The following is an 18,097-nucleotide window of genomic DNA, read 5'->3' as shown; positions in this document are numbered from 1 at the left end:
ATGCATTGTCTAGTGGCAAACCAGATGGACTTCACTGAACAGATCATCCATGGGTGAGAGAATGAGGGTAGCACAGGCTTTTAACATTACTTTTCCAGGAAATAATTATCCTCAGTGGAACCAACTGCTTTTATAACCTTCCCCTAAGTGGTATAAGATGCCACAAACTCCCTAAAATGAAGTTATTTTATTCTTTACAAATGTCTATTTATTTGCTGTAAAAAGGAAATTTACCCAATCCTTCCCAATACTCTGTTTCTTTCTATTTTAACTTCTATGCCTTCACATTACCTGACATTCCCACATTCTCTCTCTTCTGTCATGTCTTCAGTTTATGCCATATTCATTTTCATGCAACACTCTACTTTGTGCTACTCCACAGAGACTTTATTCCCTTCAGAACTTACTTTACTAAAGCACTTTGACCCTACTGCTACAGAACACCCCTGAGTGTTTCTGCGATCCCTGCGCCATGGGGCGTGATCTAGATAAAAAGATCCAGTTTGGGATATTTCATCCCACATTAGGGGAGGAAAGGTGTGTCAACAAGAACACCAAAAGCTGTGTGGTCCCTATCAGCGAAGTGCTACAAGCAAGCTCCATCTTCCTAGACTGATCAGTTCAAGTCCAGCATCAGGAGGGCAGACCTAAACCCATTCCCAGTTCTCAGGAGGGCTCAGGCACTGCTGCAGGGCTCCACTCTGCAATACAGACAACACCAACACCTCTGCCCCAACAGCATTCACTGGTGCCAACCTCTATGTTATTGATGTCTGTAGAGTTACACTTGACAAGAGAATACAATACTCCTCTGAATGTACATGGTTGGGGAGAGAAAAACCAATATTCGTTGTGGGGTTTTAGCTATTTTTCCCTTTGCTTTTTTTTCTCCCAAGCCAAAAGTGTAATTTCTCCTTCCCTCACACACCACAGGATGGAAGCAGCTGGCACTCTACTCCTCCACTATATTCTGACCTTTTCCCCACACTGATTTTGTTTTTTTTAACATCCAACTAAAAGAAACACTATCACTGTAATTTGCACCGGGCCTGATACCAATAACTGTCAAGAAAGCGTAACAGAGGCTAGAGCAGTAATGATACATTAATTTCTGCAAAGAATTAGAATAAACTTTGTGACATATCAAATGTAGTTTGTCCAAAGCTGTATTCCCTTCTGAGTAATCTCATGCCATTTAAAGGGATTGTGCTTGGACACAACTCAGTAATGGACCATGTGTTTTGTTGTTTTTTTTTAAATCTGATTAATATCTGACAGTAGCTAAGCAAGTGCATCCCATTCTGGCTAACCACCCTTCTTTTCATTGCAAGGGAGCCCTCAAAACTAGGTCTCCAAATCTCTAAGTACCATGTGAGACAGAAGCAGCACTGTCAGAGACAGGGCTCCACCTACACCTTCACCTCTTCCTGTTCCATTTTACGTAAGCAAAAACAACCTCAATAAGGCCACACTGTCAAATATCTTAAGAAGTTTACACATTATTTTCTACCCTCTGTCACATGTAATAGTAGAGCAGGATAAAACCAAAATCCTTTCATTTCAAAGTACTTCCTGACTAGAGATCAAAGAACATTTAAAAACATAAGATGTTAGAGGGTTTGAAAATGGAAATGAAAACACAGGGAGGAGGGAGAGAGAAATGAACCTTTTTTTCTCAAGTTCACAGTGAAGGCATGTACCTGAATAGAAAACAGTTTTTGCTTTTTTTACATATTTGATCATAACTATCTAAACTTTAAACAAATCCTCTTTTTCTCCCTAGGTCAGGGAGGGGGACAGAATAAATACACACTCAAAAGCAAAACAAAAACAGTTTTCTATCTCAACCACATTTATTTTCCCCCAAAATACTCATTGTCTAGCCTAAGAAAATGAAATGCTGTGCTTTGTTCAACAACCTCAGTATGTGTCCCACAACCATTTGTAGCTCACCTCATTAGCATTGTGTGCTAGCTCTAATCACCCAGGCACAGCTAAACAAACAAGTTACAGCCATGGCACAACCACTGTGAGATACCTAATCATGTGATATTCTCTGCTGGTGTCATTTATGTAATGCAGATTACTTTTCTTCTAAACACTTGAAGAAATCAATGTGGGTAAAGGCAGTTCCATTGCCACACATCTATTTCTTCCCTTCCTTGAATATATAACTTCAGAGCCACTGTAAAAGCTAAGATTACATATCTACAGGTTTTTTACACTAGAGGATTTTAATTTAGAACAAAAATCCATTTATCTAAACATCTACTGCCTATGAAGTTTGTGAGAATTAAAACATAAACACACATGCATAAAAAACTTCACTAATTTCTTCTTTTACTCAATTTGCAGAAGTCAGGTTATATCAGATTGAGGGGATTTAATTTAGTGAAACCCAGGAACTTATTTAGTTATGTCCTGGGAGCTCTCCATAGAATGCATCATCCTATACAGAATTTCTAAGTATTTGCAGTATTTTCAGCTACATTTCAGAGAAGAAAGAAGCCTAGAGTTATACTACCAATGCCAGACCATTTTACAGAGTATGTTGAAAACAAATGAGATGTCCAGGATGAACATTTTTTTCAGAGAGACCTTAATCAAGTGCATGTATTTCAAAAACCCTATCTGGATCTTTTTTAAAAATCAATCTATTGTAACACTGATAGAAAACACATTTTGAATTTGAGCTAGCAAGGCTGCAAGTTCTAACCACTTTTAAAATACATAAGGCAAAAAAAGAGTACTTCTGTATTTCAACCTCATGCTTGAGGCATAAAGGCACTTAAAATACTCCTGAACTGGGGAAATCCTGAAGTGAGGTGTATATAGAGTTGCTAGGAAATAAAGAAAAGTGGCCAGTGTAAGATTATCAACTCAAGAAATGCCAACTCTCCTAATGAAGACAAACTAAGAAGAGCAGGGACACAGCAAGGCACGAGAAATTACATTTAACTTAGATGAAGCTTCTCATGAACACCTACCTATTCAAACAACTTCAGAGCTTTGTAACAAACAGCATTACATCCTTGTTTCCACAAGGACAGCAGAACAAAAAAAGTCCAGCAGCAGGACAGTGACAATGCATTTGGATACAGAAGGGAGAACTCCAGAAAAGCCCTCTCTCTAGGATCTTCAACAATATCCATAAAGCAAAACTTAGTTGAGAATAAAAATGCTCATAACACGTTTTATGGAAACAAGCAATAAAAGAAAAAGTGCAGCAAAATTACAATGGACTTGAAGTAAGAAGAAATCAGTAAACTTAAAAGTATGGATTAAAAAAGAAGTCCCACTAGTAACAACATAAGCAGAATAGGCTCTCGAGAATGATAATTCCTTTAAAAGTTAGTGGCATGTCAAAAAAAAAACAGAAAAAGTGGATGCAAACTGAAATGGAGCAAATATCACAAATATATACACTGACCACAATCACACAAAAAGAAGCAAAAGTAAGCAGGAGAAGTCAGGTCACCATTTAAAATACAACTAACATGATCATGAGGGTAGTAGCAACAACACATTTCCCAGCATGCATACATACATGAAAGGGTAAAGCTAATCTGCAACTCCACAGTTACTAACACACTAAAGCTCCTGGTATGTCATGCTTCCTTCCACCACCCCCCATCCTCCTCATAAAAAAAAAAACAACTCCAGACAACTCAAACATATACCTACAAATGCATTAAAGCAGGTTAAAATTACTATTTTGATAAATTACACAGTACCTCTTGTGCTGAACTGATAGTAAGAGAACTAGCTATATCCACATCTGAAACCAGAAAGGACAAGTGAAGTTCCATAAAGTACTGGAAAGAGCCAAACACAGTAATTTTAAAATGGAGGAGGAAAACAGAGAAAGCTAGTGAGCTACAGCTCAGTCATTTCAACTTTGTAATACTCAATGAACTAAGCTTCCTGAGCAGAGAAAAGCTTGGGCACTAATAGAAGAAACTTCCATAGAAGAAATTTAACATATGAGACAGCAGTCCAAGAATGCAAAAAGTCTTGCAGAAGCCACAAGGGATAAACTTTTGTGGCAGAGAGAATACACCTATAAAGTGGAAGGAAAAAGACTTGGGAGAATTTTCTTCTGAGGGCAAGAAGTGAAAGTAAAAACCATGCCAGCCCCAAGGATCACACAGGGCTGCAAGGAGTCACAAGCATCAGACTGCACTTGGCATTACAGCTTGTCCCTCCCTACTTACTTCACCCAAGTGCAGCATTCTTAAAACAAGAACCACTTAATTCTGGTTACTGGCAACTTCTGGTTCTTGCATGTTCACTGTTAAAGCATTTCTATTCTAGAGCTTAATTGCTTACCTAGGTTCCAGGAGTTGGAAGAGGTCAAAACTGATGAAATTCAAACAAAATCTCTGCAGAAATGATTTAAATTAATAACAATGAGACAAGAGGGTCATCATGGCTGATGCAAAAACACTACAAACCAAAAACAGGCTTCAAGAATTGCTTCTCAGCATAAGTTGCATCTGAGGGATCTCTAAAGAACGTTAAAGCCAAGTCTTACATTGTGACTATGTCTGGGAGAAGCTGGTTGAGAAGGCCAATGAAGCTGCAGATCTAAGACTAGCATTTTGCAGCAACAGACTGGAGATATTAAATCAAGGAAGAAAACCAGAGGATACAACCAAAGGAGAAAAGGTAAGTTTTAAAATGGACTTTTGCTCCCAGAACCTCACTGCAATCAGGCATCTGAATAGCTGCCTCATAATGGCGGGGGGGAATTAAAAAAAAGCCATGCCCAAGACTTTAGCACAGCCCCAGAAGATGAGTGTTTTCACTGGAGCTGTAACAAAGGAAACAGTGGTAAAGCCTCCCAGAGACCCTGGGTAATTTTATCCTACCAGGCTTATCCCTAATCTCTGAAAATAAGCCAAGACATGGGGTAAAAAAAGGAAATAAAGGAGACAGAGAAATTATGTCACCCACAGCAATATCCTAGCGGATTAAAAAGGAATGTTACTTCTGATATTCAGATGACATTTACAGAAGGTACTTTGATTGTATAAAATAAAACTTCAGTGGAAAGATGAAGCCTGTATGAAGAAGAGCTAAAGGCACATGAACAAGAAAGAAAAAGAAAAATCACAAATACATTAGCTTTCAAAAGAAGATTTTGATAGAATTGGGTTTCCCTCCTGCAGTTGTTTACTTCTAAGTAATGGGATGTGCTGAGTAAATTTTTGTTAGGTTTGGAGGTTTTTCTTGTTCTTTTTTTTTTTTTGGTTTTTTGTAGGAAATCTCTCACTATTTAAACCAAAAGCACCAATTCAAAGTCTGTCAGCATCTGAGTCAAAATCCCATATTCTAGGAATTTAGACCAAGGAAGTGAGAGCAGCCCAAACATGACAGACAAGCAAACAGAATGGGGACCTTTCTGCACACTTACTGCTGATTCAGAAGCCACTCTATACAGTGAGCTGGAGTGGGGAAGTGCAAGTTCCCAAGCATTAATCATTGCTGCAAATGACCTTCAGTAAATAAAATCAAGCTTAAACAAAAAGCATTAGAAGTTTTAATGAATCAACCAACCAACCATCAACCTCTACCCAAAGCAAGAATTTCTGCAAATATGCTCTCCCCTTCAAAACTCACCATTTGATTTAATTTCTCGTACGTAGTTACTTGGAAACCATCCTGTTTTTCCATTCAAAGTTCCTTCCCACCAGCCTCCTTCTTCCACTCTTGTTACATGAATAATATCACCTTTTGAAAAAGAAAGTTCATCTTCATTTGTCTGTTGAAAATTAAATTTGGCTCTCACCACCAACTGATGGTTGCCGTTATCTGTCATGTCCTAGGAAGAGAAAACAAAGAATAAAATGATCATTAGAGACTTAAACAATATTTCCATGTGCAAAACAGAAATGTCTATAAAACGGAAGTAGCCTTTGCTCCACACACAACAGTCCCCACACATTTTTACTCAAAAGCCTTTATAAGGTGCAATCTAGCATTTCCAGTATTTCTGTAATTTTTAATCTACATATTTTTATCAGTCATGGGAGTATACATTTTACTTATTACAGCCCCTCCAAATCAGAAAGGGTTAACAGCTAAAATGAGAGTAATTATTGCTCTCACAAAGAAAAAAGAAACCATACATTTTTCTATAACTAGCATAAATTGAAACTCCTTTGACAACTACAAAGAAACAAAGGTCTTACATTAGAGAGCATTTTCCTAAAATTCTCTCTGCTGCAAGGAGGGAGAAACTGAGTTGGGTTTAATTTAATTTTAGATATATCAAGAGTTTGCAGCACAAAACCTTTTCCTTTTCTTTTTTCCTGTAACAGATCAAGTTAGTGGATTCCACAGCTGAAGGTACAAGTCTCCACAGCCTGCCAAAGAAGGAGTGTTCTTTCACAAAACCTATGAAAGAGTTACACAACTTACCTTGACTAAGTACTCCCAAATAATTTTTCTGAAGGCTAGCAAAGCTGGAAGCCTGCAGCAGTCAGACTTGCAGCTGTCCATATACACTATGTATGTGTGTATGCTCATCCCCTACCATGGGTGCAAAGGCAGATTATCACTCTGTCCTAACATCTCAATGTTCTTTGAACTAACTAATTAGTCTTTCAGATTAATGATTTTCAAATTTAGCATTTTGTCCATGGATGTCAATTTTGGGTATCTGCACCATTCAAGCATTTCATGAGAGTTTGGGCAAACCTTTATGCTGAAAAAGTGCGATACTTGGACAACTTTAAAAACATTGCACTGGAACTGAGAGAACTACAAATCATGTTTGCCTCTATGATAACCAAGAATCAATACCTGTAGAGCTAAAAACACAGCTTAGTGAGAAAATGACTGTGTAAGCAGTCCTAGTCAGCTATCCAGGTACAAGAATTTCCCCTACATGTTGCCTATATAGCTGAGGTGATGAAAAGACTGCATGTTGCCACTAGGATCTTACATGTCAGCTTAATTCATAACCCCAGCAATCATGTTATTGTATCACAACTCAAGATGACTTTCATCAGAGTTAGCAGCTGAGAAACTACAGGAAAATGAGGGCAAACACAACTTTGAAAATGTGCAGAAAGTCCCAAGACAGTGCAGGTCCCAGTGTTTGACAATTAGATTGGCACATTTTCAAGTGCCTCTGCCTTAGTCCTCTGCTGGTACATTTTGTGCTTTCATTCTCTCGGCTCAACAAGAGAGAATGTTTTGGTTTAGTAAATGGTAAAAAGCCACTAAATAAGCAGAAACACGGCACAGTGAGGTCAACTACAAATCCTATGCTCTGCCAGGATGGCTTTCCAGCAGAGGAAATGAGTACAAACTTGGTGGGAACAGTTCCAAACAGATTATCTACACCAACAAAACCAAACTAGGAATTTCCTGGGTTTGGCCACTAGCTTTTTTTCCCTCCTTCTTGCACCTCTCTCCTCTAACTTTGCACAGAGCAACTCAGATCACCCAAGTGATAGAAACACTGAAAACTCTGATCACTTCAGTGATCCAGCTAACAGCCAGTCCCACCAACTGCTACATCTGCAAACTGAGTGGGCTGTGAACAGCAGAACAGGAGCTTGAATTAGTGGCCTTGGGCAAAAAACTTCCACAGGCTCCGCTACCTGATAAAATACATTACACACCTAATAAAGCCACAGATAACGCAGCTTTCATTAGGGACCTGAACCCTCCTTGCAAACCTTCAGTGACTAAAAGTACATTTTATCACAATTTCCATGAGGTATGCAACCCTGAATTCAGCTGGACTATAAAACAATGGCCCACACAACTCAGTTACCCAAAGGCAAGTTGAAGGATCAACCTTGAAATATAACAGAAAACAGGAACAACTACCATTACTGCCAAAACTAGAAGTATCACCTTCACAGAGGTTTGAAAAACATTCAATCATCACTTCTAAACTCTGAGAGAAAATGAGATTTTTGCCTTTGGAAAAGCAAGTCCTTACACTGAGAAGAAAAACACAAATCCACAAAGATACTGTCTATGCAGACAACATGGAGCACTAAAGGAGGAAAAAATAGTTTGAAGTTCACAAAAAGCTGCATGTATTTTGAAACATCATAGCCTGCAAAACAAACTCACAGGCTAAAAATACAGAACTGAAAGAAACAGTTACTTTGCTACACTATAATTTACTTAAAAAGCTCATTAAAGAAGAAATGGGGAAAAGAAAGGGGGAAAAAAATACCACACCACAGCATATTACATTCACACAGAACTTACCAAACTCCGATACTGTCCCTGAAAGAGTTTTGAAGTTCTACTGTGTGAAGACTGGGATCCCAAAGAATCAAAGGATTTTATCCGATGAGATGAGGGACGTGCACATACAGAGTCACTGCCCAGCCCTATGTCTGTAGGAGGGTGGGGAAAAAAATTAAATTTTAGAATTTTAACAATCTGCATCTAGAACTTCTGCTTATCTCTGTAAAATTCACATGCTTAAAGCAGATTTGATGTATCTGCAGTTACTCAGTAATTCAAGATTCAAAAAATGATAGCAATAAATAACCTAAAATCCTGAGACATCAACAATTTCTTCCCCACACAGACAAGAAAACAACTTGGCCTGTTTAGAGAGAGGAGGGTTAGGGTTGTATTTCTCTATTCCTACTCACTACCAGTCTATTTAAAGGTAATTAGCCAGCATCATTTTAGCTAGTAGCCAAGAATTTTGACTGCATAAAACTTGCTTGAAGTCAAGCCAGCCACATCTGTTTCTTAGCTCTTCTCACAGCCCCCCATCTCCTTCTCAATTAAAACATTCCTTCCACCGTCTTTTTTCCTACATTCCTTTGCCTCATCCCATTTTTTTTTTTTATTTTTTTTGCCAACTAAGCTATGTTTTCTTCTTTGGAGGGAGGACTAGGAATAGAAAAAAGGAAAATGCTGCTTCTCAAGTAAACAACACCCTCCCAAAACATTTCCCCTCTTCCATTTGTCTCCCCTCTGAGAAGCACACCCATGTGATAAGTTCACCTAAAAGGGTTGTGTGCCATCAGGGGCTGCTGGGGTCCCTTGTGGGCTGGGAGGCACTGAAGGAGCAGCAGAACAGGGCTCATCACACCATCCCAGCCAGGAGTGGGGCAGCTGGGGGCACCAGGGCAGCCCCAGCCCTGGACACTGGGCTAACACATCCCTGGGATGAGATGCTACCGGCCAACAAGGGTGGCACAGCCAGCCAGGGGCTGCATCAAAAGCAGCTCCCAAGAGCCAGGTTCAGGGCTGGCTGCAGCCTCCTTCCTTGATGCCCCCACTCCAGAGACTGATACTTCAGTGGAGTGAAAACCCACACAAGTCCTTCATCTGCAATCATGCCCCTTCCTCACATTCCTCATATTGTACGAAGGCCTATCTCTGAAGAATCTGTGTATGCCTGAAATTCTTGCAGATCCACATGGGAATCTGAAATCCATCTTCCAATACCAGAGCAGAGAGAAACAGTCTAAAATGCCTGCTACACAATTACCCAGTTAATGAAAATGTTTAGAAGAACAAGAAGGTTTATGCTTGCTCCTAGGAACACCACATGTGATTTGATTTTTGGTTTCCATACCCCCACCCCATGCCCCCACCGTGAAAGGGACTAGCCCAGGTCCCTTCTAACCAGCTGCAGTTGTGGCTCTGACATAGGCCTTAATCCACAGACATCTGGACAAAAGAGCCACACTTTTTCTTCACTTTTACAGCAAAGGCAGCAATGGCCAGTTACAGCAGATTTAAAGATGCACTGCACTGCTTTGCATTTGCACTTACACTTGAGATGAGAGGCAGTATCTCCAACTGGTGTAAACAGCCTCAAAGAAGTCAAGGGTATTACTCCAAACCTATTCATTAAAACTAAGACCTGTTTGCAAAACTTAATTTTAAGGGGTGCTTTCTAATGAAAGGAAAAAAAATAACCCACCAAACCACAAAGTCTCCCATGAAACAGATGAGAGATTATAAATGTGACAAGATACTTATCTCATTAGTATTAAATCAAGCAACATTATGCATCACTGACTTTTCTATCACCTTTTCTTCCTTGCACAAAAACTGACACATATCTGATTTTAGACTCAATTTTGGACTGTCTCTCATACTCTGACCTGATGACCAGTACTGAAACTTGCTGCTGATGGTGGAACAGGAAGAAACCAAAAGGGCCAATGTCAACATTTCCTGACTGTCCCAGGGTCCAGCTGGCATAATTTAGCACAGCCTCACCCTACAATGATAGATGGACACCTCTCACCTGTCTGTTACTTCTACAGCTCTCTCTCTTCCCACCAAAGAACTTAAGGTGGGTGGTTCATTACTTCTAGCTGCTAAATGAATGAAATATGTGACTTAGGGGATCAAAGACATTGGATATCCTTTTGTTATTGGCAAGAAAGGATAGCACTGGGAAGTGTAGGCTGGGGAGGGCAAAAATGTTGCCAAGCTGTTCAACTAGGAGAATGACAGAACGGAGCAAAAGTCAACTTTAGTAGTTCAAACTTGGGAGGGAAAAAAAACCTAAAAAACAGGCCTTTCTGAAAAATACAATTTTTCTAAATTGCTTTCCAGCTTAAAGGCTTAGCCTTAGCTCTACCACAAAGCTTCCTTCTGCAGAAGACATGACTAGAGAACCCAGAGACACTGCAAATTTTTAAAAGCATGAAGTTCAACAAAAGCTTGTTTAAAATGCTGCATATGTTCACTTTATCATGGGTACAACACAGATACAAATATACACTGATGCAAGTGAAAGTAGCAGTAAGCCAGCACAAGACAGAACAGTCTACTTACCTGCAGTCACCTTATTTAAAGCCACAAGAGAGCTAAGAACTTTGCTGAAATTCTGTCCCTGATACAGGTCATTTGCATCAAAAGTCTGAAAAAGAACCAAAAACCAAGTAGTTAAGTAGTTAAGAAACAAGCCTTTAAGCTTGTACATACAAACCACAACTGTAGAAGCTATTGCATGATGAAAGTATTGAAAGTATCAGTCTTTTAGTGGTTGTTATGAACCAGTAAAACTGGGGGGGGGGGGGTGTTCTCCTTAAGAAAAATTTAACCCCCAACAAACTATGACACTTTTAAATGGAAAGATAATATAGCAACAGCTGCATTTCAATAAAAACTGAAGAACTGACAAAGTAAATATATCAAGTATCATTTAAGTTACAAGAATGCTGAATAAAACAAGTATCAGAAGTAGTTTTCCTAAGATATTTTGGCCAAAAAAGTTACTACGTACTATTACTCTTGGCATACTCTTCTTTTTCTGTGGCAGTGCACAGGCATTGTACCTGATTTTTCATAATGTACTTTGAAAATAATTACTACAACCTACATGCCATCTCTTTACAAGACACAGAGGAAAACAGCATTCCTGAACATTAATGAATTTTAAAAGAATTAAATTGCTGGACAGGTTAGATCAAGGATGAGGTTTGGGAAGAGGACAGATGAAAGGAGAGGTTCATTTTATTTTTATTTTTTAACTGCAGTAAGGCAATCCAAACCTTGAATTATCTTGCAGAAAACACTCCAGCAACTTTCAAGCACTGGGTGATGACATGAAACATCTGGATTTTTTTGGGGAAAAGAGGACATTTTTTCAAAAAAGGCAAAAACCCCACAAACCCATATTTGCCTGAGGTAATGGAAACACTCATCCAAAGTCTCATGAAAATAGCTCTTGCAATAGATTCTGCATAGGTTGAAAGAACTCACAGTACTCCTTTGTACAAGACTAGAAAGCTGACAATAAAAGACAGCTGCTGCAGTTCTTCCAACTGATTTAGGAAACAAAGATATTTAGTTTTCTGCAATGAAGCAGTTTTTATCTAAAAAGTCAACAAAAACCAGTTCACTTTTCTGACAACAGACCCATCCCACAGACACTATCAGAAAGTCCTTACCCAGAAAACAGCCTTCACAGACAGGAGAGGAAAAACTCATAATCCCAGGGGAGAAGCGAGAAAGGAACAAAGAAAGGCCAGTTTAACCCAAGAGAAGCAAAAGTGTTAACAAAAGCTATGAAAGTAACCACAGAAGGGGCTGCCAGACCAGTTCTGACTGGTGATGCAACATCACAGAAAAGGTAGAACAGATTTAGGAAACATTTAATGACTGTGTTAGTCAGTTAAAAAAGAAAAAAAAAACAACACAACTCCCAGTGCATCCACATTATTTGAGGTATCTACCATGCTCATTTCTCCCCCCTCAGACTGAGGATCATCTCTGGTCCCAGAAAGCAGCAGTTCTAGCTGGGCTGTACAGGTGCCAACATCCCTCAAGCTTGAGTAGCACTTACACAGCTCAGAAAAGCAATGCCACACAACACACACAGCATCAAGCAGTCAGAGCCACACAACAGTATACTCTGAGCAGTTATTGCTCACATAAATAAAGTCAAATAACTACTTCAACAAGTTTCACTGGACTACAGATAATTTTAAAATACTTCTCTTAGTTATTTGAAGCTGTAAGGAGTAAGGAGAGGCACCAGGGAATTGCCTAGAAGTGAATTTTGTAAGGCTTTTCCTCAAACACAAGGAATATTAAAAGACTATGTACACAAAAAAGGCATTAAGGAGAAAAAATAATCTGGTTTAACAAACAGACATGATAGGTTTTATTAATAGCAGAATTTATAAAGTCAGGCTGGAGATCAGCTTAACCACTGCTCAATTTGGGGAAAAAATTAAGCTGCTATGGAACAAGAAAGTATTAAGAGTGTGAAATTTCCATCATTGCTACACACTTATTGTAGTAGTTTTTAAACAAACTTGAAGTGTGAACAGAATCACAAAAGCCTAGCCCTGATCCTAAAAAAATTAAATACACAAGACAGGTGCTCATGCAGAAACCAGAACTGGATCAGAAAGGACAACAAGGGAGAAAGAGAATGACTAAGAAAGGGAACATTTCAAAAAAGGTTACAAATTATAGCTTAAACTCACAAAACCTTAAAACAATCCATTTTAATCTCACCTTCATTCTGGATTCTGGTAGAGCCAAGAGCTCTCCACAGTCAGGCTAAGTTGAGAACAAAAGGTTGAGAGGAAGCCCCGTTTCCTGCTACACTCAGACTATAGGGGGTACCAAGAACAATTTGATTGGATCATCCCCACATGTAGAGTGCCATAAAAAACCTGTATCCAGGACATGCATCCAGCCTGCTCACAGGAAGCAGCACAATGGGAGGATGCAAGAAACATTTGCTTCCTTGTGATTTTACATGAAGCAGTTCTGACAGGAAGCCACCCTCAGCAGATCATGGCCAGTACGTTCAGCAGCAGCCTACAATAAAGGGGGAGGAGGACATGACACCCTCCAGAGGGGTCTTCTCCTAACACAGCAAATGTTCAAGAAATAACTAACCTAGAGAGGTAAAAGGAGAGGGAAATAACATAAGTGTTCTAAAATTTTAAGGCTAATTCTTGATTATAAACCCCTTATCTCAAAAAAAAAAAAAACCAACCTAAAAAAAAAACCAAACCAAAACCCAAGGAAATACACAGCCCATAACAAAACAAAACTAAAAAATCCACCAAAATCCACAAAAAACCCCCAAAACAATCCAAAAGACCCCACCAAAATAAAACACCAAACAAAAAAAAAAGAGAAAACCCTGCTAACCACTTACACCCATCTCCCATCTTACTGGAGGTTTGCTCATTTGACAATATATCTGAAAATTTTGACAGAGCAAGAAAATCAAGTAGTCAGAGAAAACATTGTACTCCAGGTTTTCAAGGGAAGTCTGATTTGCATGTGGCCTGTAATCTTTATTCTGGTAATTATGGACAAATCAGCTGTAGAACTGACTCTTACAACTTATCTTGATGTTAAAAAGAATAACTTCTCATTCAGTGACACTGGATAGCAAACTCCCCTCCATCATACAGCATTCCCAATTCTTCAATTGCAAAAATCAAAGCTGGATTTTGAGATCCAAATATCAAGCCAAATTATTTTTATAACACAATATATTACCAAATAATAAGGTCTGCATACTAAATTACTTCTATAATACTGGCATAACCCACTTTTCTAATCACAGCAGAAGCACAACATGAATTCAAAGCTGCACATCCCTACAGCTCTGTAAACCTAAAACTACAAACACTTAGAAAGGTATTACTTTGCAAATATTAAGATTTGTCTTTTGAATAGTATGCAACAGCTATATATAGACATTAAACAAAGGTTTATGGAAAAAAATATTTCCAATATGTCCTCAACTTCCAGGCAAACAAAATTTATAACTCTGTAGACTCTACCTGTGACGAAATTCACCCTCTTGTTCATTCAATCCTTACTTTCCACCAAGAGTCAGATTAAACATTAGGAAGGAATACCAAAATAAAACCATCATAAATCAGATCAGATGAGGACCAAGCTAAGCCAAATCTTTTGAACAAAGTATTTAACTACACCTTTGTTATTAAATACCACAGAACTGCCCACATGCACATAAGCATTAGGATGAGAGGAGGAGAATGGGGTGATGCTCAGAGCGATGGTGTTTGCCTTCCCAAGTCACCACTAGGAGTGATGCAGCCTGGCTTTCCTGGAGCTGGCTGAACATCCATCTGCCTGCTCATGGGAAGGAATGGATTCACTCCTTGCTCTGCTTTGCTGGCATACACAGCTTCAGCTGTACCCATGACACTGCCTTCACCTCACCTGGGGAGTTTCCTCTCACCTGTACCCTTCTCTGCCCCACCCCACCAGGGCAGAGTGAGAGTGTGGCTGCACCACAACACGCTCCCAGTGGATACCATGTTCTGAAGGCAGAGCAGATCAGGCCAGCAGTGACCTACAAACAGCACTATCAATAACACCCTAGAGCACTCTGGCACGTCTGGTCACTGACTGGCAGGGCCTGCTACTTGCCTACCCCCACCCACAGATCCTGGCTTCCCTTTCCACACACCACACTAATTCCAAACACACAAGCCTGGCTTCCCACAACTATACAAGCATTTTCTGCCCCCAGATTCCAACTGGCTCCATACTTTATTGATAACAATTCTGTGACCTCTTCCAGGTCATTAATGAAATGTTACATAATGTGGTTAAGTGGCAACAGCAGCAAAACCCCTACAGCAAGATATACACTGGATGGTCATTCTCAATTTGGAATTTTAATGAAGTTTATTAATAAAGTCAGATTTCAAACTCTTCATCACAGCCATTTTCACTTTTCCATCACTGACATTTCTTCAACACCAAACAAAATGCCTTAGAGATTCATTCCATCCACATACTGGCTGTTCAACTACCACATTTACCCTCTGATTTTAAACAAGATTAAACTCTGCATGGATATACTTGAACTCCATAACATTAAAAATTACCTGAATGTATTATTAGGATCATTTTAAGTCATCTAAACCACTAACCCCCAGTGGATGGAGACTTCTGTTCAATGTTTCTGTCTAATAGCAATAAGGAAATAAAACTAACATAACAATGCTTATCCCTCATGTCCCTGCAACAACCAGTACCTACTGAAAGAAAAAAACACTACAAGAGAGCTTGATGAAAGAAAAAGGAAATGAGAAAATAAAGTTGAAAATATATCTGAGAGCAGACTACAGCAAGCAGTAAGCCTGCAGCAAGATCCTTTTCTTCAAATCAGTCAGTATTAAGGCCTCATGTAACCTTCTTACTATTTTATTTCACCCTTCTAGAACTTAAAGTCAGAACCCAGTTAGGAGGCACCTCCAGTTAGGAGGAAGTATTTTTAAAATAAAAGGTACTTCACCTGATTAAGCAAAGTCGATAACTGGAGACAGAAAAAAAAAATTGGGGGTGGTTCAGCCAAGCTTTCTTCTGACACACACTTTCTTCAAATATGTCTTCTACAAACCTTAACTTGCTTGTATCCTTTAACCAGCAGAGCATCAGTAAAGTTGCATCTAACAGTCATAGCAAGAAAAGTTCATATTCTGGTTAAGAGTAAAATAGAGTAAAATAGAAAGGTTTTTCTTTGCTAGACTACTGCCTTGAATATACCCAGGTACAGTATTCCCAGTGAGCATTAACACTTAAATGACCTGACAAAAACAGGTGACAGCTTTCTTTACAGTCCTGCATCACCAGCTGCAGCAGCTGAGGAGCAGCCCAGGCATGTGGAGCACAGACAGGGCAGCTGCTGCTCACCTCCCCAGCCAGCCCCAAAAGAAGCTGGAAGCCCTGGGCTGTGTGTACTAAAGCAGCAGGACACTTTCCAGCTCAGTTTTGCAGCCTCAGGCCCCCAAAAGCTGAGGAAAGAGAACGTTGGCTCACTCAGCCGGAGGAAATGAGAGGAAATGAGCAGAGTGGCCTGACAAAGCGCAGTGTGACACCACAACGTGTCACTGCACCTGCTCCTGCTGCACTCACTGCAGTGCTCTTGGCCAGGGCAGCATGAATAAAGAAGTGGTAGGGAAAAAAAGCAAGTCATGTTAAGAAACAGGTAATTGCAAAAAGCACTGGGAATCCCAACACCTTTCTTTGTTGGGCCACAATCCTTGGAGCAGCTGAAAAGAGGATGCCACGGAGGCCATCCACAGTTCACCTTCCAGTGATGACCTCTAATAAACCCAAGCTGAATAAAAGATCCTGTAGGTAAGCCCAGAAGCAAATCACAGATTTGTTCATTTATTCTCACATTAGGTCAGCGCTAAGCAGTGCTGCAGCTATTATGCAGCAGCTGCTGCTCGAGCTGTGCATTATCATCTGAAAGCTGCAGCAGTAAAAGGAGAGATAAGAAAAGCAGGGAACTATGACAACTGAGAGGAAAGGAAGGGGTGAGGGGAGAAGAGATGATTACAAATGTTCTGGAAATCTCTATGAAGCATACTGTTGCCCAAATGTAGCACTGTACAGCACAAAAGAAAGCTAACAAAAAAATAAGTTCTCTTTCAAAAATTAAGAGTAAGCTAAAAGGAAAGGTTTGAAAATAACTGGAAGAACAGACCTGCAGTACATGATTTCTGTGCCATTTGGTAGCATTTCACAAGAGAAACATCAGTGGTAAAGAATAAATAAAACTTAAGAAATGGTCTGGAATAAGTTTTGCTGCTCATACAAACCTGTTCCTCAAAAGTAAAAACCTAACTGTATTAAAACACCACATCAACTAGAAAGCTTTAATTCCTGCACCTAGTAATGCTTTAATTCCTGCAGCTAGTAATGCTTTTAAGACATATCCACAAAAACAAGCAAAACCAGCTGTAAAAATGTATGTGGAAGTTTGTAGTGTCTGTGTGCACATCTCTGTGTGCATGCATCCAGATACACACTTAAAACACAAATCCAAAGAGGACAAAGGTTAAAAAACCTGTTTTAGAATTCTAAAGCTTTCCAGCTCCAAGAATTTTTGCCCAAACCCAGACACATCAAAGCACTAAGGATTCTACAGAGCATTAATTTCAAATACTAAACAACATTTTACCTAAGAAAGTGCTTCAAAGTCAACGTCTCACATACACAACCTATTTTTCATCAACACAAGCAAAAATATCATTTCAAAAAAAGAAACACAAAGAAATGCTGTTTCCTTTTGGAGATGAACTGTACACTTTCTTAAGCTTTCAAAATCTGTTTTTAGAATGTAACACTGCAAGTTAGTATCCTCAAATGAATTCTTTTGTAAGATGTCATAGAATTTTGTATTTTTGAGCATAAACACCAACTACTTTGCTAGTAGTAGCAAAACAAGATGTAATTTAAAAAGCATAAATAGAAAGCTTAGCACTGCCTACACTTCTGTAAGTAAGAAAACATAAAAACAAGCCTATTCCAAATTTCTACCTGTACAGCAAAACAAAAACTACATTTATTACATCTTCATCCTAAAACACTTTCAAATTGCTTTGTAGGTTTTGGTTTATAGATGATATCACCAAGTGATAATCTCAGCTGACAGAGAAAGACATTCAGTAGCACACAGTATTAATACACAATTGAGTAACATGGCTTAAGGAAGCTCACACTTCTAGAACTACAGGCAAAACTAAAAGTTCTTGGAATTAAATTACCAAAGAAAATTTGATCGGGACACTGAAGCTGAGACATCTCAGTTCTTGCCAATGTAACAGGTTACACCTACATG

General features: G+C 39.2%; 1 protein-coding gene across 8 annotated transcripts in view; it reads right to left on the bottom strand.

Annotated features, from left to right (window-relative positions):
- The window catches only part of ARHGEF7 (Rho guanine nucleotide exchange factor 7), a 116,430-nt gene that overhangs the window by 59,324 nt on the left and 39,009 nt on the right, over positions 1-18,097 (bottom strand). For 5 of the 8 annotated variants that reach the window (XR_013180807.1, XR_013180806.1, XM_077173323.1 and 2 more), the window contains exons 3-6: positions 11,907-11,941; positions 10,789-10,873; positions 8,239-8,369; positions 5,623-5,824 (exon numbers count right to left, since the gene is read on the bottom strand). Coding sequence is in view for 6 of the 8 variants with exons in the window: in XM_077173323.1 (XP_077029438.1) it covers positions 5,623-5,821 (199 nt within the window). In the remaining 2 variants the exon portion in view is untranslated. The remainder of the gene's footprint in view (positions 1-5,622; positions 5,825-8,238; positions 8,370-10,788; positions 10,874-11,906; positions 11,942-18,097) is intronic. The other 3 variants (XM_077173325.1, XM_077173326.1, XM_054654782.2) reach the window with 1 other exon arrangement.

The sequence above is a fragment of the Agelaius phoeniceus genome, chromosome 2, assembly GCF_051311805.1.
Source record: "Agelaius phoeniceus isolate bAgePho1 chromosome 2, bAgePho1.hap1, whole genome shotgun sequence".
Classification (NCBI taxonomy): Eukaryota; Metazoa; Chordata; class Aves; order Passeriformes; family Icteridae; genus Agelaius; species Agelaius phoeniceus.
The sequence above is the reverse complement of the archived record's forward strand: the minus strand, read 5'-3'. Positions and strand labels throughout refer to the sequence as shown.